General features: G+C 35.4%; 1 protein-coding gene and 1 non-coding gene across 4 annotated transcripts in view; one reads left to right on the top strand and one right to left on the bottom strand.

Moving 5' to 3' along the window:
* The first annotated feature begins 1,766 nt into the window (after positions 1-1,766).
* LOC148944617 (asparagine synthetase domain-containing protein 1) overlaps positions 1,767-21,432 on the top strand; it is a 47,387-nt gene continuing 27,721 nt past the window's right edge. For 2 of the 3 annotated variants that reach the window (XM_089100823.1, XM_089100821.1), the window contains exons 1-2: positions 1,767-1,944; positions 14,274-14,483. In XM_089100823.1, the coding sequence (XP_088956949.1) occupies positions 1,888-1,944; positions 14,274-14,483 (267 nt within the window). In that variant the 5' untranslated portion in view covers positions 1,767-1,887. The remainder of the gene's footprint in view (positions 1,945-14,273; positions 14,484-21,432) is intronic. The other variant, XM_089100822.1, reaches the window with a different exon arrangement.
* Positions 17,556-17,627, bottom strand: TRNAC-GCA (transfer RNA cysteine (anticodon GCA)). The gene has a single exon. It is a non-coding gene; the product is annotated as a tRNA-Cys (tRNA).

The following is a 21,432-nucleotide window of genomic DNA, read 5'->3' as shown; positions in this document are numbered from 1 at the left end:
CGTTGAACAAAATGGCCATTTAAATTTTTTTATTGAATATTACTCGGGAGACGGTAAACGTGAAAGGGGTGTTACCTGCTTTTTAACCACAATCGACTACTAAAAAGGGCACTGCTCATTCACATTTTTTACTAATAAAGCCCCTTTTCAAAGCTCTGCAACAGTGTTTCATATGAAAACCTCATTTGTCCACAGGGCAAAACTTACAACTGTTGCCCTGAGGACTGTAAGGGGGGAGGGAGGTTGTCATCCTCAAAGACTTAATTTCCAGAACTTAAAACTACGCTGAATAAAATGGCAATCTCAAATTTTTATTGGATGTGTTTGGGGAAAGGATGGGCGTGAGAGGGGGGTTAATTGCCCTCCAATCACTGTCGACTATTAAAAAGGGCACTAGCCCTTTGAATTTCCAATCGAATGAGCCTTTTTTGAAGTTTCTACGACAATACCTTCTATAAAAATCTTATATGTCCCCAGGGCATAACTTACAACCCTTGCCCTGAAGGCTATGGGGGAGTGTCCTCCTCAAAAACATACTTCTTCAATAAATATGTTAATAAAACATGCAACAACTTCTTCGATACGAAGTGCCCTGCTTTAAAGGAAAAAAAATAATAAATTATACATTGTGCCAACATCTTTCTTATATGCCCCCAGGGCCTAACTTAAAACCCTTGCCCTGAGGGTTGTGGGGGAGTGCCCTCCTCAAAAAGATATTTTCTATCCGGAAATCAACTACACTGAACAAAATTTTTATATCAAAATTTTGATTGGATATGTTTGGGGGAATGATGGGTGGGGGGGGGGGGGCTAGTTGCCCTCCAATCACTTTCTACTATTCAAAAGAGCACTAGCCACTGCAATTCCCAATCGAATGAGTCCTTTTCAAAATTTCTACGACAACTCCTTTGATACGAAGTGCCCTGGTATGGGGAAAAAAAAAACAAAAAACAATGCATTCTGCCAACATCGTTCTTTACTTAGGCAGCGCGATTGCGCTGCCTATGATTAAGATTTTTAAGATAAAGCAAATGCTTCCAAGAAATTGCCAGACACAACTTATTTTAAATGATGCTAATATTAAAGTTCAAGGATTGATTTGAGATATTAAAGTCTTTAGTTCTGAAGTCGGCCCATCACTTAAAACGAGCCAAATTACTTATGCAGGATTAACTTAAACCGTAAAGCATTTGGCAAAATACAAAAGGTGCAATTTGATATATCAGTCAAATATAATTTATGTACCAATTGTACAAAAATCAGGAACGCCCAAATGATTAATTTAATCAAAATGCACGCATCAAACATTCGGCTGTAGAAATAAGAAGGCGTTGTGACATATCAGTCAAATATAATTTATATACCGATTGTAAAAAAGTCAGGAACACCCAAACGATTAATTTAATCAAAATGTACGTATCCCTTTTCGTTTTTGAGATATTCTCGAGATATTTTTGAGATATTTTGAGACTTTATAATCCTCTCAAAGCGAATTATAAACAAATTTCGACCAGTTTTTGCAGGCGAAAAGTGCACGCGTGTTCTACAGTCACGAAGATTGTGACATAAGGCCCACTATCTAAGGCTAATATAAGATAGTCCCTTGAAAATACTTAGTGGGGTCAACCCATGTCCTACCAAAAAAGGAATTGGAGCTTCTCCGTTGCCTGATGTGTCAGAAGAACCTACAAAAAGACATTATACTTGTCCAATTATTCCGGATTGAACAACGCTGTAAAGAAACACAAACAAATTAAAAATTTAAACACATTATTGTGTAGCCTCTTTAATGTTTAGGGTAATATTGATTTGAGCTTTTGACTATATTTTTGATAACTTAAGATTATTATGTGACTGGCTAACTGATAAGAGCAAAGACTTGATAACATGTGCGGCATTGGTTTCATATTGAGTCCTAAAAATGTCTCCAAAACTCCAAAAAAGGTAAGATGGATTCAAAATCTTTGGGTAATGTAGGCTAGTAAATTATAGCCTTTGCTGCATATGCAAGCCAGATTAGAGGCTACCTAGACTACAATATTTTACAAACAGAAGTTCACTCAAAAATTTTTTTGGATCCATTTTTCAGTGGTTTGGTCTTGGTGCGGGTAGCCTATATACTCTGTAAATATATAGTTTCTTAGAAATTCATGAGTTTCTTAGAAAAACTGGAAAATGTAAAGATAAAGGGGTAAATATTTACCAAATCAAATTATTGAGTTACAACTAAATACCACTCAATGCCTTTTTTTATGCTCTTTACAAATATAGCCTAATAATCTTTTTTATCAGAAATGAATTTTAGCCCCCACCCCTATATATACCAATTCAGGGTAGGCTATATATTTGCACATTAGGGGGGTAGGGGTAATTTTATTTCTGATGTAAATGAGAGTTAAGTTTAAACTTTCCCCCCACCCCCCTAATGTGCAAATATATACCCTGAATTGGTATATATAGGGGTGGGGGCTAAAATTTATTTCCAACAAAATTATTATTATATTTGTAAAGAGCATAAAAAAGGCATTGAGTGGTATATTCACTTTAGTTGTAACTCAATAATATGATTTGGTAAATATTTACCAATAAAGGTTCTCCCCCTGCAAAATTTGTTAACTTTGATGATTCTGCATATTATGGAGTAAGAACTGTTTTCTTAACATGTTCCCTTATGTACAGTTGGACTCCTAGGCTTATAATACTGGTTGGCTAATTTAAAGATTTGTTTATATAGGCCTATACACTGTCAAATTAGCCACCTGGTGGTATCCCTACCCCACCCCCTAATGTGCATATATATATATATATATATATATATATATATATATATATATATATATATATATATATATATATATATATATATATATATATATATATATATATATATATATATATATATATATATATATATATATATATATATATATATATACCCAAAATGGCATCCTGAATCTAAATATAACATTTATTTGCATCACACATAAACTTTATCCCCATATTAGCCATAATGAATGTCTGTCTCAATATATTGGGTGCAATTCTAGACAAGCCATTTCTTCTATCTTGGAAAGGGGTTAACTTAGAAAAATGAAACTTTCAGGGATGGATCTACAGACTAAAGTATGTCACAGGAAGATATTTTGAAGCACCTACCTCTGCTGCTTCTCTCTCCAGATGGCACTGACCTTTAAACATGCTTGTGTTAGGCTGTAAAAGTAAAACCTTGCAAAAACACGAGGACACCTTAGTCGAATCCGCAAACATCACGCTACAACTGGAGCAAGATGCAATTTCTTCTCGAATCGGATTGAGAACCTCTGGAATAACCTCAAGGAGGACACTGTGGCTGCTGAATCAACAGATGCTTTCAAACGCCATCTGGATGCTGAGTGGAAAGATACACCATGGAAGTTTGACTGGGAAGCACCAGAATCTTCCACCAGAACTTAACCAACTACAACAGTCATCATAAGGAGTGATTCAACAGGATCAAAAGTCCTTATTTCACTCCAAGCTGTGATTTAAGGTAATTTAAGGTAAAATAGATTGGTACTTGTCTATTATATAAAACACACTCAAGATGTGAAGTTTGGTTAATGCTAATGAAATAAAACAAAATATGATGAAAATATAATGCTTCATTAGCAAAATTGTGAAAACTACAACATGGAAATATGTGCCCAGAACACAGAAATGTCCTCAAGAATTGTGTCAAAATGAACTCTGCCTTTACTGCTGCCATCCACATGTACTCTACTAAGTATGAATGTAAATGCTAGTGGGATGCACAAATGTTATTTTCCTTTAGGAAACCATATATTGATATGCAAATTGACAGTTTTCAAACATAGCCTAATGTTACACTTCCAAAAATGTTGCTTCTCATATGAGTTCAGAGCTATTGTGTGTCCATTGACACACTGTTTTGTCTTGTGCAACAACCCCTTATCCTGGAAAAATATAATTGCCTGTTCTTTGGTCCTTGGCAAATCCCAAATCTTAGTTTGGACATCCATGGTGAGACACTTTATTCTATCACTAGTCAAAGCAAACTAAGTGGTGTCCTCAAGAATTGCATTAATAATGAACTAGGTCAAGAATTGTGTTAATAATGAACTTTTCTTTGTCTTTGAGACAGTCAGCCAATGCCAAAGCTCCTAATTTAATAATTCACAAATGACTGTAAAGTATTCTATTTTCATCATTTTTTTTTCTTTAGCATTAACCAAACTTCACTTCTTGAGTGTTTTTTATATAATAGACAAGTACCAATAGATCTTCTGCTGAAGTGAAGTACAAGGACAGTATTTTCAGCTTCAAACTTTACTCAATCCCAATTTGTGAGGTTTCAAAGATCTGCAAATACATTTAATAAATTAAAAACAAATAAACAATAATATGGCTTAAAATTCTACTCCAGTAACAGGAATTACATTTCCAAAACTAAAGCCAGAGAAAAAGAAACTGTAAACTGAGCAATGTTGTTTTGTCAAAATTCCAATAGGTATAGACCTGTCAAGAAGGTAAATTTGTAAGACCTAGAAATCAGAAGAGGGTTAACATAGGAGCTTGACAATACCTTCTAAGAGTATGTTTTTGGTCCTGGATTTATTACTGAAATTCTTATTTTCCTTACTTAGCCCCTTTCTAAGATAACAGAAAGTAGCTTGTCTAGAGTTTTACCAAATATTCAGTTTGTATAGTGCTTGGTGCATTGAGGTTGTATAGTGCTTGGTGCATTTTCCCAGTTATGGTTGATAAGGCATTCACATGACAGGCTATCTAACAAAGTTCTATCTAGATATCTTAGTATCCAAAATGGGTTTTTGGAAAATAGAAACATGCTGATTAAAAATATACAAACAGTTTGTCTCTGTCATCCAACCTCTTTGAGATATCTGACATTAACAGTTTATATATTTAAACAATGTATTAAGGCAAACAACTTGTAGACAAGTTACAGTAGATCACAAATTGCTGAGTATAGTTCTAACTAACATAAACTATAGTCATTATAGCATCATCTAACTTTTAAGTATAATCAAAAATATAAAATGTTTGGGTATAATGTAAAGTTCTGTAGATTAAAGTTACTTTGGTTTGAATTTCTTGGCTGTAGAGTTGTGTTGAGCATTTGTCATGTTGGCCTGAAGCATCAAGCAGTAGTCAGCCAACATTGTATCATTCTATCACCAAGAAGCCCTGATGAAAATGCTCACCATGTTCATTACTTATACAACCTAGGTTCTTGGGAAAGCAGTCAGGGTATTGTTTGAGAGGCTAAATCTTATGTTGCATGAAGCTGTATGCACTAATGGCCTTCAGCAAATATTTATATAGTTAAGAGAATTATTATTTCCAAGGAAATCAGCTACAACAGAGAATCAGGTAACATAAACAATCAAATATGACATCATACCTAAAAATTAGTATGCAAATGAGGCCTTAAAAATATGTTTCTCTTTATATCCTGAAAATCTGATGTGATAGAGCAAAAGAGTTTTAAGATGCACAATCAGCATTGAAAATTACATTTAAAAAAGACATAGGTATTAAAATTTGTTTGAAAATGTACCCTTAAACATCTCTCTCTGACCCAACAAAGGGGATTAAAAAATGTTTTTGTTTATAGCTTGAAATCCTGACATGATAGAGCAAAACAATTTTCAGGTTTGTAATCTACATGAAAAAATGCATCAGAGATAGTAAATATCATTTCAGATATCTATGGCTTGTTATTTAGGGTGTTATAGGCCCTCCAGGAGTCTGACATTATAGTAGTGACAGAATGGATCTAATCATGTATAACTCCTAAGTGATTTTTGGTGACTGTTCCATCTCAGGAACAACAAAAAAGACTGCTTAAGCCTCTGTCTATACTCCCAAAACTGCTGTCCTTCAATAATTCTTCCTTTTGCTAATTGTACTAACTTTTAATTGTGCACTAACACTAGTTGTGCTAACTTCAGATACTTTCCTAGGATCTACTAATTGTCACTACAAATTCTAGATTAGGGGATTTTCTTTATATCTTGGGAAGTACTGTAGTTGAGTTAGGTAAATAAAACTTTCAGTAATGAATAAAGAGCCTAAATGATGTCAAGAGTAATTCTTTTAAAGTGTCTAGCTCCAGTTCTTCCCCCTTTAAAGTGCACTGACAATCTTTGTGTGTTGCAAAAGTGAAATCTTCAAAAATGGATCTACAGCTCAAATGAGGCACAAGAAAAATGTTTTGGCAAATTTTTGAGTTTTTTCTGTTACTTAGCCTGGTAGAATGTGAACACACCACTCATTGTGTGTTTTTTTGCTTTTTCCAAATATATTTATTGCGTCTGTTGAAAATTTGTTTTGTTCCCTTAAAAGGACCCTTAAAGTGACACAATGTTTTTATTATTTGTTCAAACAAGATGATCATTGAATATTCAGAATGCTAGTTTAAACTTGCATACTCACATCAATAATAAAAATGTGTTGTTCAACTTACCCTCACCTCCCCTGTAATGGATAGATATATAGCCCACCATGAATACTCACATTATCTTTTATAATAGCACAATTTTTTTCTTCTTAACAATTAATTTGCATTTATCATAATTAAAGAAAACAGTCTTTCTAGGCTACTCAAAAACAAAACAAAATCAAATGTGTAGAATGGACTGTATATTTATCCACCATGAATGGGGGGGGGGGGGGGCAAATGCAAAATGATATACTCTTAGGAATAAGATGAATAAGTACTTACGGTTATTTTAAGGTAGTTTTCAGAATTTCTGGTAACCATTTTTTTTTACTGAGGAACAAGGTATCACTATAAGGGTCCTTTTGAGGGCTCAAAATGAAATTTGAAACAGAAGCTATTAGGATATTTGGAAAGAGCATAAGAAGATGTGGGCAAGCTGCATCAAGAAAGGAGTTTGTGCTGTATGTGACAGGAGGGTCTGGTTGCTAACAAAGTCAGTCCATTGAAGTCCCTTGATTCTTCAGAGATGTTTCATCTGTGCAACATCAACAGCACTAACAAAGTCAGTCCATTGAAGTCCCTTGATTCTTCAGAGATGTTTCATCTGTGCAACATCAACAGCACTGAGGATAGATTTTGCAGCTGGCCATGTCTCCGCTCTATACAGCAGCACAGTGCTGACTGATGCATTGTAAGTTTGCATTTTGGCAAAGTGGCTTATGTTTGGCTTTTGCCAGATGCTGCTAAGCCTCCCAACAAGTGCTGATGCTTTGGCTGTTTGAGATGTAAGCTCTTTTGCGATCAAGCCATCCCTCAACAGAATAGATCCCAGGTAAGTGGAGTCTTCAACCACATCTACTCAGTTGACTTCCTTTACAGTAGAATGGGATGTGGGGGGCTCAAGGAGCATAACTTTGGTTTTCTGCCAGTTGATCTTCAGTCCAACTTTCGAGGCTTCTTCTGAGAGCCCCTGGAGAGTTTTGGTGACATTTTCAATGGTGTCTGCAGCTATCACTATGCTGCTGGTAAAGTCAGCATCAGAGAGTTTCTAGTCTCCGAACTGAAGGGAATTAAATGTGCTGGTCATAACATGGTCTAGACGCAGTTGAAGAGCTTGGTAGTGGTAGAGCAACCGTGATGGACACCAGTCTTCACTGAGAATGTGGGACTGTGTCTTCCATTGACTTGCATGCAGCTCTGTGTGTTGTCATACAGCTTTTCAAAAAGCAAGCAATTTTTCTGGGGTAGGCCCATACTACTTAGTATCAGCCAAAGTGAACATCAATCAACAGAATTGAAGGGAGCCTTAAAGTGCACAAATGCAATATACGCTTTTTGGTGGAACTCTTGTGTCTTCTCAATCAACTGGAGCATAGTGAAAATTTGCTCTGTTGTCAACCTGGTGGGAAAGAACCTGGCCTGCTGGACTCTTCTCTTTCTATGCAAAATGGTGGAGCACCTGTCCAGTAGTGACATGGTGAAGAGTTTACCAGAAACTGAGAGAAGCATGGTCCCACAATAGTTGGAGCAGATTTGACAGCTGCCCTTGAGTTTCCAGAGTGGAAATATGATGCCAGCACGCCAGTCGTTTGGTATGCTTTCCGTCGTCCATACAGCTGAGAAGTTTAGCTGGAGCCACTGAATCATCTCTGCACCCCGTACTTGAGGAGTTCTGCAGAAATACCACAGACCCAAGGGGCTTGATTGTTATTTAACCGTTTTACAGCATTTTGAATCTCAGAGGTGGTAAACGGTTGCAATAGGAGGTCAGAAGTAGCCTCGGGTGTGGCTATAGCTGCTTGAATCAGATCTGGGTCGGGATGAGCAACTGCCTCTGCATTAAGAAGCGTTGAAAAGTGACTGCTCCATGCTGAGAGTTGGCCTGCATCGTCATCCAGCATGTTGTTGTCAGCAGACAAAACACAGATCACGGTGGAAGTCTTCCCTTCCTTGAGCTCACGGAGATGTTTGTACAGGGAGCAGGTGTCTCCTTTCCTTGCAGTATCTTCAAGATCACTGGCTTTCTTGTGGACAAGGGTCTTCCTATCTCTGTGCAGTAGATTACCTTGGAGGAAATACTGGATGGTGTTGATTATGTTTGCCAAAATGGAGCTCATCACAATTACCAATAATGAAGACAAGGAGCCATATATCAGCCCAGTTTCTGGACAAGAGTCCTAGAAACTTCTGACTATTTTGGTGCTGAAAAAATAGTCTAGTTTCTTCATGCAAGACAAACAGTCGGCTCAGTATTCTGCCCTTCAATAGCCATCTTACCTCAGCGTGAAGGAGAAGGTGAGTGTACTGGGAACCCATTTCTATGCAGAGCATTTCAAACATTGGAAAATTTAGAGCTTCATGTCTAATTTCATTCACAATTTTTATAGTAATGGATAATACTTTGTTTATTTCTGGGAACGATTTTTTTTTACCACAAGCTGCTCACAACATATAATGCAATAGGTAGACAAAATGTCTGGGTGACTAATATTTCTTACTCTTTCAACAACTCCTGAGCAATGTCCTGTTATGTTTGTAGCACCATTTGTACAAATACCAATACAGTTTTTCCACTCAATTTCGTACTCCAGGAAATAACTATCAAGTGCTTTAAAAATCGAAGCTATGTACTCTGCCCTGCAAGTTTAGCGGGAAAATAAGTTCTTCTTGTAATTCTCCTTGAAACTCAACCCTTCCAACGCGAAGGCGATGCGCTTTGTTGCTAACGTCTATCCATTTATGAAGTTGAATTGAATAAAATGGTGCATTTTTTTTCTATTGTTATAACTTGATTTTCAATGTCTTCAGCAATTTCTGCAATTCTGCTCCTGAAAGTGTTAGCAGGCATAGAAATTAACTTGAGTCTTTGGATAGCCTGTTCTCCCAAAACAGCTTCATAGGCTTGTAACATACAAAGTTTGATTAAGTCTTCTTCTATTGTATTCGCTTTTTATTCTGTGCAATTTGGAGCGCTACCAAGCAGGAATCATTAATAGGGATTTTTCTTCAGCAACCATATTTTTTAGAGCCCCCATTTGCTTTTTCATTCCTTCATGTGTTCTTTGAAAATATTCAAGTGGTTTCTCAAGTAAATCTGTGTGTTTTGACTGCAAGTGAATTTTAAGTTTTAATGGCTTCATGGCAATGTTAGATAAACTTTCATGACAAATAACACAAAGAAGCCTTGGGTCCAGCTCACTACCAGATTCTTGAGTAAATTCAAATTGAAGGTAGTTCGAATAATATTTTCTTGATATTTTGCGTTTTTTTTTTGCCTCCTTTTTGAATGTTCTTTTTAATGTTGTCTGATGATCAGCTCACTATTAGTACTATTTCTATCACTTTATCTTTACTTTTACCAAAGAAGTGCAAAATATTCACTTGCCTTTTCTCACTCATTATTGGTCCTTGCCTTTTCTTACTCAATAGTTTCAGGGAAGCCCATTAATTAAACTGTTTTCAAATTGATAGCTGTGCCCTTCACATGTTTCAATTTTAAGAAAACTTGCTCATACGAGTATTAGTTTAATTTCAAGCAGCTTGTCCCGGACTGCAAAAATCAGGAACATATTGTCTCATAGGAACTAAACTAATGCTGGAGACTGAATTGAAAATGGAAAGAGAATGGAATTTTTTTCGCCGAAATTTGTTTGCAGAAATAGAAAGGCAAAAGGAAATACATCCAGCCATAGATGTATGCTGATTCAAGGATGTACAGCAGCAGAAATCGTTAAATGTGTCAACAAAATCCCATGTCAATTTTTTTTCAGCCTTTTTCAGTCGCAATAAAGCTTTGAAATATTAAACATAACTTGTTAATTTTTAATCTATGTCAATTTTCTTTAATTTTTTCTTTTTTGAAGTTCATAAAATACAAATAAGAGACATTTTTTAATAACGGTCCCTTTTCTTTGTGTACCACCTAAACATTTTCATGGGCCACTAGTGGTCCATGGACCACAGGTTGGCGACCGCTGCTTTAGATGAAGTGAAGAATAAACTGCACATCAATAAACAGATGCAATAAGGGAATAGTAGTCGCACTATTATGCCCCCAGTTAAAAATAACTACTAAAACCACTACAGTCCTTGCCTTTTATTGTCAACATAACTTCTGTTAATTTTTTGTAAAATTGTTTTTAAATCTGACTTTAATTATCAGTTTCAAAATTTGTCATTTTTAGTGTGCCCAATTTTTAGAAAATTTTGCCAAAAAATAAATTTTTTCCATGAAAAAAAAGTATGGCAGACTATGCAGGAGAAATGGATAAAAAAAAACTATGAAAACTGTAAATAATTTTGGCCAAAAAAATGATATTTAGATCAATCTATATTTCCATTGTTTGGACAACATGACTACATGTTGTAAGGTCAGCATTGCCAAGCAACATATTAGGTTTAATTTGTCATAATTGATTAAATGCCTTAATGTTGCATGAAGACAAATTTAAAAGCATAACCTAGAACATATCAGAAATGCATAAGGACTGGTCCAACTACCATCAGTAAGTAACCCTGCACCCTTGAGGATGAAAAAGCTTTACAGTTCTTGTTTACAAGTTGCTTCTTGCTATAGAGGAGGAATCCCAAAATGTGGGGTTTAGGGGAATTCATCCCCTCAAGATTGCTCTGAAGACCCCCCCCCCCATAATTTTTTTTAAAAAGGGGCAGAAAATGCAATCTCCAATTTCAATCTTTGTCTTAAGGAGCACAGGAAAGGTAATGGGAGACCACGGAATCAAATAGGGAGGAAAAAGTCTCCTGGACTTAGATTATGCTGATGATTTAAGCATCCTAGATGAAAGTGTGAGCAAAATGAATGAACTTTTAGAGGCTTTGCGAGTTCAGGGTGCTAGAATAGGTTTGAAAATTAATTTTAAGAAGACTTAGTCACTGAGGTTAGGAATAAGCGAAGATGAAAATGTGACGTTGGGTAATAAAAAGATTGATCAGGTGAGTAGCTTCACTTACCTTGATAGTATTATTAGTAAAGATGGTGGGAGCAGTGAAGTTTTTATGATGGAAGTAAAGAGCAAAGTTGAAAATTAAAATAAACTAGACCTATATCCCTCCCCCCTCCCCATTGAAAAAATTATGTTTTTCAAATTCTTTTTCTTTTAATTTTAGATATTCCTATAGGCTACTAATGACTATATTGTATTAAAACTTCAGATGGATTAGAGGAAAAGTTTCTCTCTATAGAGGGCAACGCAAATACAATTTTAGAGTCCCATTAAGGGCCTAAAGGGAATTTTTTATGACAATGAGTGAAATATTTAGAAAGGATATTGAATGGTAAATTGAGTGGTATTTTTTTGTGTAGGTTGACTTCATTCAATGTGGACTTCCAAAAGCGAGAAGGATAAAAAGGGGGAACTAGTGGTATGGGCGGGCAGGAACGGCCATAGGGCTAAAGTTTCCATATGATATAGCCTGCAGTCTACAAATATCTAAAAATAAAAATTGAGGGAGAGACATTGAGCAAAAGCTATAGTACGCAAATTCAGAAGTTTCTGACCCCCTTTTGGCATATACCTTTTAGCTCCAAAATTATTTGTGATTTTTTGGAGAATTTGATATACGGTATCCCATTCTGGAGTATCCCACTCTATTAACATTCAACCTGGAGATTTGTTTAAGACATTTGAACCAGTGTAGCCATGGTTTCTTGCATAGTTATCCAAAGAGGCACAGGGAGTATATAAATATGGGACTTCGTTGATCTATCTCCAGTATCTACAGTCTTCAGGGATTTTGTAAATCTTGCTTCCTATGTGCAATATAATTCCTTGGTGGTACCTTCTTTACTGCAAAATGAGTCATGTTACAGCAACTCAGGTGTAGCTCCTGAGCTACACCTGATTCACTTGAGCAAAAAAATTATGTATGAGGGTATGGTTCATAAAGCCCTGATAATGATGTTTTTTTAAAGGTTTTTATTATTAATTTGGCTTCTTGTTTAACCATGGAGTATAGTGTTCTGAGGGGAGTCCCCTTGGGAATTTGCTTGGGACTTGTTTTATTCTGTCTATTCATTATTGATTTGCCTTTGGGTAATCCAAGATATAGCAATTAAAATGTTTACAGGTGATCTAAAGCTTTATAGTAGTATCTCCTTCCTCAGTTGCCTTGGCTCTTTTGTTGGAGGATTTAAATGCACTAGTTTATTAGTGTAATTCATATTCAGTGTTGATTAACCAAAGGAAATGTCATGTGGTGAAGTGTCTATTGAAAGCAGTAGCCTGCCAGTATTTCATTGTGACCAAAGTACAAACATATACTGACCAAGTACTGACAAAACTCTCCAAAAGTGATCCCGCGCACCTCAGCGCCTCTAGAGGGTCAATGTTGTACTACTTAATCGCTTCGAGCAATTAGATTTAATGCAGCTTTTACGAAACAAGTATAATCACCTACGGAACCTGTGATTTAGTCGCCAGGTTCACATAGGTATGGAATCGTCTCCGGAGACGCGGACAAAGGGTCACTTTTTTTGTGTGGAGAGGATAGGTTTTGTCAGTACTTGTTGTATGTGTTTATACTTTGTTGGTGACGCAGAGATTTGCTCTGGTTATTCTACCAGGGATATTGGTATTTCCTTTAACTATTTGATGCCAATAATTGCCTGAAGTTACATAAAAAATTTTTGGCGTTTCTTATGAAGTCATTGGCGTGCTTTTCAAAGGGCTAAGATTTGCTCTTCACTTGGCTGCAAGAACTGCTGATACCATGAAATGAACCTCCAGCCAACCTCTAGCCAAGAAACTTCAAACATGGTTTGGTGCACCCATTTTGATCCCCCACTATTTTTGGGAAGTTCAAGCTCTTTTCAAAATTTCCAGAAAAAAAAATGAAAAGCACTTCATTTTGACCCCCCACTATTTTTGGGAAGTTCAAAGCTCTTTTCAAAATTTCCAAGAAAAAAAAATGAAAAACACTTCATTTTGATCCCCTACTATTTTTGGGAAGTTCAAGCTCTTTTCAAAATTTCCAGAAAAAAGAATTAAAAGTACTTTTCATTTTGATCCCCCACTATTTTTGGGAAGTTCAAGATCTTTTCAAAATTCCCAGAAAAAAAAATTCAGTTGACAATATTTTTTTTCAAACACATTTTTTTAGTTTTCACTTACTAAGCCGAGAAGGGGGGAGGGGTAAACACCAGTTAAAAGTCTTAACCATGAACATTCTTATTCATACGCTTCTTATGCTTTCCAGGTTTTCCAACCAAATGCTTCACCAAAAAGCACCATTTATGGTGCTATATTGCACTTGCTCATGGCATTTTTGAGACGAATCTATAAGAATCATTTAGATGTAAACACTAGCTTCCGATGAGCCCTCAAACAGCTCTACAATATTCCAGTGCCCTGTTAGTGCTGGAGAAAAAAAAAGAAAGGAAGGAGACACATTGATGATATGTAGGCTAAAATAGGATCTTCTCAGGTTTTAAAAGGGGAGGGGGGGGGCTGAAATCTTTAAAGCAAGGATTTTTTATTACTATGGTGATTCCAAAGGTACATTGTTCATATTGATCCGTCACCATTTTCGAGGGGTTTCAAGTTCTTTCAAAATCCCAGAAAATTTCTTTTGAAAAATTTGTTTACTATTTATGTGGGCCTAAATTCTAGCCGCTTTCCTTCAATCAGCATTAAACGACAAACGTTCTATCACTGATTAGATTTTGTAAAACGTGTCATTAAACTTATGAGCCGTAGCTTACCCTTTACTAGGTCGGAGCTGTTGTTACAACCGTGCTTTTTTTCCACATTGATATTGAACTAAATTTGATTTGAGTTAATTGTGATTTTAGACTCCACTGTCAATAGATCTACTTGAAAGAAGAGGCCCAAACTGGTCAAACACAGTTGTAGTTAAGGATGAAAATTGGTCTATGGAATTTTTTGGATCCGTTCTCTGGCTCCAAGGGAATAAAATCACCCTACAACCAGTTCAAGGGGACAATGGTGATGTCTTTCTATGGAACGGTGATACATACAATATTAGGGAGCTATCAAATGAGGTATTATGCTTTAGTATTGTAGCTACTGGGATTTCTGATAAAATGTATATGTGTTTAGGATGAGACATTTTTATGTTTTATGATGTCTCTTAAAATATGTTTCAGTTGCTGGATCTTTTTTTTTACAGAGACAGGTAGCAGAACTGTCGCCCAGCCTTGTGGTAGCAGAAATCGAACCCCAGACTCCATTTTACCAATCAGAGTTTCAGTCCAATTTGGTATCAAATGTTATGATTTGTCTATATCACTGTAGACCACAGTAAACAGAATATACAATGTGTGTCATGTTTGGAAAAAGAAGACGCTACAGTCTACAGTGCTGTTGACTGTAGCGTCTTCTTTTTCCAAACATGAGACAAATTTGATACCGCACGTACTGACCCTGGGAATATACGTCAGAACCATAGTTTAGTTGCTAGTGGTCGGACAAAAAAAACAGCTTTTTCCATAAGCTTCTCGTAATGTGTACATCGGAATCGCGCGTGCGCGAAGGCGGAGTTGAATAATTTGTGGTTTTAAATATGTGTCACTTGTTTTTAATCGAGAGTATATCCTTTGTCGATAATGTATATTCTGGCTACTGTGGTCTTTATATCAAAACATCTTTTTTAATTTTACTGTGTATGAAACGCATTAATTTTACTACCCTTCCTCTATGGACTTTTAAGAATCACGTGTTACAAGATTGTGGATTCTCACGGGCTTTCCCTTTAAAATAGAATGAAAGCTTGGCTTTTTATACATATAATAATTTTGTATATAGGTTAACCATTCAGAAGATAGTGCTCTGATCAGGCAGGCATATGGGTATGTATGCAGAAGATAGAACATAAGCGGAAGATAGAAGAAGGAAGTACTTGATTTGATAGGTTGAATGACTCCAGCGATGATATTAATGTCAATATTGGTAAATTAATTAAACATTTTATAACGTGATTGTACAGTAAGGTAAGCCGCCCATTTTCGGACAAACCTTTGAATGGTAGACAGTCGCTTTCTGGACAATTTTTTGTTAATATTTAAGAAGAAAGCCATGACCTAGGTGAATAAGAATTTCCGAGGTTTTCAGGAACTGATTTTTGAGCTAATTTCTAAAAGTATCTTTTGCATAACTCGGCTGCTTTCTTTAAAATATTCAACAAATTAGATCCAGAAAGCAGTTGTATATGCACTTATCTACTAAAATTTTGAATTAACTCACTATATCTATGCATTCAATAATCAAAAACTGAAAAAATGTAGGTAATTACATAGAAGGGTGTGGTAAAGAACTTTCAGTGTCAGCTTTCTATTTTATTTAAAGTGTAGTTAATCTATGTGAATGTCATTCGGTCCGAAAAGAGAATCTCGATTGAAAAATTTTAAGACAGAAAAGTAACAAAGTTTATGTTTATCCACCCCCAAAAAATCTAAATTCAAAATTTGTTCTGAATTTCAAACTTGCTGGTCTAGTTTCTTAAACTTGTGGTTCCAGTGCCATTTTTTATGGGGAGGGGACTCGTAGTCCAAAATAGCGACACTGATATGTTCAATTTTCAAATGCTGTCCCCTAGCGGGAGGGGAATTTTCTAATACCGTCCCATGAAATCTAAATACATGGAATCTGAAAGGAAGAAGAAGAAGTGTTCTGAAGACGAGTCCTGATTAGAAGTGATGAGAAGAAGAGTTCTGAACATAGAGATACGTTATAGTAGAAATTTTAAATTTAGTCCCATTGTTGCCTGAAGGGGACTGTGCCCCTCATCCAATGGAAAATCAGAAAGATTTTTGGTACATGTCCATTATTCAGAAAACACGCAAGTTGATTCAATTTACAGGTACACTGGTTGAAACAACTGAGACGCTTGGGAGATAGATAGGATATATATATATATAATTTGGGCTTTATGTCGCACATTAGGGGGGCGGGCCTGCGTGCAAAATGTAACCTAACCAAAATACCAACTAAAAACTTAATTAAAATATAGCTACAGTGTAGTTAACACTGAGCCGAAGCTAATTCTCTCCGAGTTCGGACAGCAATAAACCGACTATTGTCTGATATTGTAGATCCAAATTTCTGGTGTTTTCTGAATAATGGACAAGTGCCAAATTTTTTTTTATTGCGTATAACTTTTTAAGTAATAATATTTTGCTGAATGAATGTTTAACCCACTCGCTCTTGTTTCATCTCGAAATCCTAATTTGAATACGCATGATCTTTGATTGGTCATTTTACAAAAAAGGAAACATTATATTAAAGTTTCTGTATGACATTCTAACATTTCCCCCAATGTCTCCTTAAGGTGGTATGCATCCCTGACAAGAAGTGTTATTATCTTTTCCCGTAAGGTCAATCAAAATCATAAACAAATACCATTTGTAATTTTGAAGTGGGGGTGGGGTCACCCCAAATATTGATTTATGTTGGGGGCACCCCAAATCGGTGGGCAGATCAGAAAAATTTTTGGACTATGTACTAAGTTTCGGAAATGATTCTTTATTTAATAGATATTTAACCTTCATTTGACTTCTAAAACTTTAGATTTTGTTTCTTTTCTTAAAGTATACAAAATTCTGTTTTATACGAAGTAGATTTGTGGTAACTTCTCTGCCATTCTCATTTCTATATTAAAAGAAAATTTTCTTTCACGCTTTTTTTTTCAACCATATTTTAAGATTTTGATAACGATTGCCTTTATTTTTAAACATAAGATCTGTATCATCAAACAGTTCGTGGTAACGAACTGTATAGTATACAAAAGAGCGCGTATACAGGGAAAGATCTTCCCAGCCAAAATCATGATTATTGCTATCTCTCCGTAATCCTATTATTATCATTGAAAATGTTGTTTTTTACTGTTAAAGAAATCACTCCCCCTTACATCAGATAAGTGTCTATTAGAATTATTTTTCAATGCAGTTACTTTATCTTATAGAATATATTTCCAACTGCGATTAACTCTTTTACATTTTAAATGAATAGGCGAAAGAGCCTACTTCAGGGAAACTCCATATCTTAAAAAAAAAAAATATGTGTTCTCTTATGTTAAAATTCAGTGTCATTGTTTTTTATTCCTTTTTTAAAAAATCAGGGGACAACCGGGTTTGAACCGGTGACCTCTCGATCTGCAGTCGAATGCTCTACCACTGAGCTATATCCCCTTATTAAAGATAAAGCATAAAAGAAGTGTTCTTGAATATTCTGCAATAATCAATAATCTCGTGTAGCACCCAGTGATTAGCAACGACGGTTTTTCTTCTGCTAATCGAGAAAACAAGAGGATAAATTTTCAGTTTACAACATGATTTAGCTAGGATAAAAGGGAATGTATCATTTGTTGCCGTTTTTAGGCTTTTCATAATTCAATAATTGCTTCTGGGGCCAATTCCATTTTGAGCCTTTATAAGGCTAAGAATAGTGGCGTCGTTGAGGGGAGGGGGGAGTCGCCCCAACCCCAATAATTTGGAAAAAAACTGGTACTTGTCTAAAATATAAAACTCACTCGAGAACTTGTATTGCGAATACCCGGTTTTTCACGCTGTCTATACTAGACAAAAACCTGGCTCGTTGAGAAACCACATTATACCCTTTTTTAATTAAATATTTAGTCGGTATTTTGGTTAGGTTAGGTTATTTAAGGTTACGCGCTCTGAGCGGCCCCCTTCCTTAATTCTTTGTGGTCGTTTTAATAATTTTTTTACTAAAGTATTGTATTTTAATCAAATTTTGTTTTATTTCATTAATATTCACCAAACTTCACTTCTCGAGTGTGGTTTATAGAATAAACAAGTACCAAAAAACTATAATTTATTAAGTAGCTTCAAAACTGTTGCGTGTAAAATTCGCTCTTTACTTTGAGCAGATATTTTTTTAAACAATCCATGCTCGTTTTTAAATTAAGGAAATGGAGAAAAATGGTGGTCCATTACACTTCATAATATGTTTGGTACTTATGAATTATACGGGCCCCACGAAAGAAGTCAAGTTTGCTTAATGCTAATGAAATAAAATAAAATAGGATGAATATATAATAGTTTAGAAACAAATTCGGGTTATATATTAAATACGTAACCTAACCTAGGTACCTTTTGCCCCCCCCTAAACCTCAAAAAACAATCGTTTAAATATTGTAAACTCGATAAGAAAACTCGCTTTGCAATCAATTTAGATAGCAAATATCCGTTTCACGGGTCTCCATGTCTGGTTTCCTTATACAGTATATAGCGGTGGGTGCCCGTATAATGTATAAGTACCACATGTTCCACATTAATATTTTTCCAAATATACTGTCTTTGAAACTTTATCTTAAAGTAAAAATGTGAGCCTAGTTAAGGGCAAAATTGAAAAATGTTCTGAGCTTCCTGTTTCGCCATGTTTGCTCAGGTCAGGTCAGGTTTTTTCCATGATTAATTAAAAAAAAGTTTTTCCACAAAATGAGTTTTTCAAAGAAAAGTAAAGAACTCCGTTAAACCAAAAATGAGCAGGTTTGAGTTCTACTGTCTACAAGGAACAAAAAGACACAAAATAATAATTGAAATATATACTACTAATAATAAAGAGTAATATTTAGCAACAGTAAAAATGAAATCAAAACCAGCTTGAAACATTATGATAAGAATGGAGATGAGGCGCAGGTTCAATGTAAAAACTGAGATGTACTTGGTACCTTTAATACAATGTAACTAGGATGGTTATAATTATGCCCCCCATCGATCCACCCCCCTCAGAAAAAAACAGCATTATATGTTACAGCAATCCTGGGAAGAAATCAATTTCAAACAGTTTGTGTTAACGAACTGTCAGTAAGAAGCGATGTGCCTCAATAGTAACCGAAACTCTAAGAAACTGAGTCTTGATAACATTAGATACATCAAAAGAATCGAATTTTGATGTTTATTCAAAATACGTAAAGATCATCAAATTTAGGAGCCTGGGAAAAGTTAAAACCGTCAAAAGTTAGGAGCCTGGGAAAATTTGGCCAATTTTGAAAAAGAGGGGATACACCCCAAAAATTTTTCAAATAATAATCCGAGTCAACCTCAATTGGGCAAAATTAAAAATGTTCTGAGCTTCTTGTTTTGCCATGTTTCCTCAGGTCAATTTTTTCCCATGATTAATTAAAAAAACTTTTTCCACAAAGCAAGTTTTTCAAAGAAAAGTAAAGAACTCCATTAAACCAAAAATGAGCAAGTTTGAGTTCTACCGTCTACAAGGAACAAAAAGACACAAAATAATTGTTTAAATCTTTTCGTTTTTTTAAGACTTTATAGTTTGGCCTGCTATTTGTATGCTGGAGAAAAATTTTCAGCAATTTTTAATAACATGCACCCTTTTAAAAATCTGGATACAAATAGTAGTGTTTAATTTAGTTTCATACCTCCTCTAGTTGACCTGAAATAGAAAACTTGATACCATTCGCAAAAAAAAATTTTTTTACTTTCTTTGATAGCTTGGATACACTTACACTATTTTGATTTGGTTAAATTTTAAGAGCAGAAGTAGCCCCGAAAGTTTCAACATAATACCCTCAGTCGTTCTGGGGATACTGCTGAGATTAGACCCCGGCGCCGCGCCGATGAGGGAAGACCGGCGGCGGTGGGGCAAAAAACAGCACGCCGCGCTGCCGGTAAGACGCCGGCGGCGTGCCGCCGGTAAGATGTCGGCGGCGCGCCGCCGGCGCGATCGATGTTGACCGCAAACATTAATGTTTTCATCATTCTTTCTCAAATCACACCTTCAATTTACAACAGATTCGAGCCTATTCATGAGTTCAAAAAGTCACAAGTCGCTGGCTGGAAACTGGTCTTCTTCGTTATTCATTAAGAGAAGTAGAAATCTGGTAGAAACGAAATGGCTGTGGTGTTTCAGAACCCTTGCATAATACGAGCAGTTGAAGTATCTATTTGCTATGTATTCTTAACATAAATAATTATCAAAATTCGTAATTTTTTTCATCGAGCAATACTGCATACAAAACTTCAAATACCATATCACAAAATTCGTCAGTTATCTGGGTAAAAACTTTGAATATAAGTTTGAACTTAGAAGCTTAATTTTTTCATAATGCCCTTTGCTTATATCTGTTTTGTCACATTTAAAACAGTTGAAATGGGTGACTTTGATACTGATTGTGTGTTTTTTTTTTTTGCTCTTTTGGACTTCTAAAAAACCTTCTTGTACTAAAAACTGGTTTTAATTACAATTAAAAAAAACTACTTTTTAATGTTTTTTTTTTGGCTTCTTTATATAATATACGTCGTGTAGGCTAAAACTCAATTACTCCTTTTTTATTGCTTTTGGCTGCTCTTATGGATTTTATTCATTTTTCTTTTGGGGATTCATTCCAAATTATAAACTAATAAATACCTAATATCAGTCAAATTGTAAACTGTATCTAAAAGGAGTAAATTTATCAAATTGAAAAATACATGATGAAAACTTCGCATGAGAACACTTCAATTACAATGACACAAAAAACACTTAATAGTTTATTGGCTATGAAGAAAACTGAAGTACCAGCTATTTTCTTTGGTAAAAAATGAAAAGCTCATCCGTTTTAAGTGTAATTAAATTAAATAATATGCAGACTGAAGTAGCTCCAGGAAGATGTTGAAATGTTCATCCTAGTTCGTCACTTTTAATCCAAGCAAAATGTTAGGACACTTAGTATCAGTTATTGAGTTTAAGCTTTGATATCCAAATGCTCACAAGAATTACCAAATTTAAGAAAGTCGCAACAATAAGTCACTTGTGGTCAAAATACTTAGACTCCTCTTTGATCCCCACCCAGGCTCAAAGCTTCTGCTATGGTCATTTACATGAAAATCTCCAAAGAGTTTCTTTTTAAAATAGCTTTCAAGCGTAGTTAGGGGTCTTTAGACTTTTTTGCTTTTCTTCAAAGCTTTGAAAAAAGTATTATAATATTCCAAATGTTACATTTGTGCATGTTTTTGGTAATCATTTCTG

The sequence above is a fragment of the Artemia sp. Qi Xiang Cuo genome, chromosome 14 (genome assembly GCF_049724085.1).
Source record: "Artemia sp. Qi Xiang Cuo chromosome 14, ASM4972408v1, whole genome shotgun sequence".
NCBI lineage: Eukaryota > Metazoa > Arthropoda > Branchiopoda > Anostraca > Artemiidae > Artemia > Artemia sp. Qi Xiang Cuo.
Note: the sequence above shows the minus strand (reverse complement) of the source record. Positions and strands in the feature narration are given on the sequence as shown.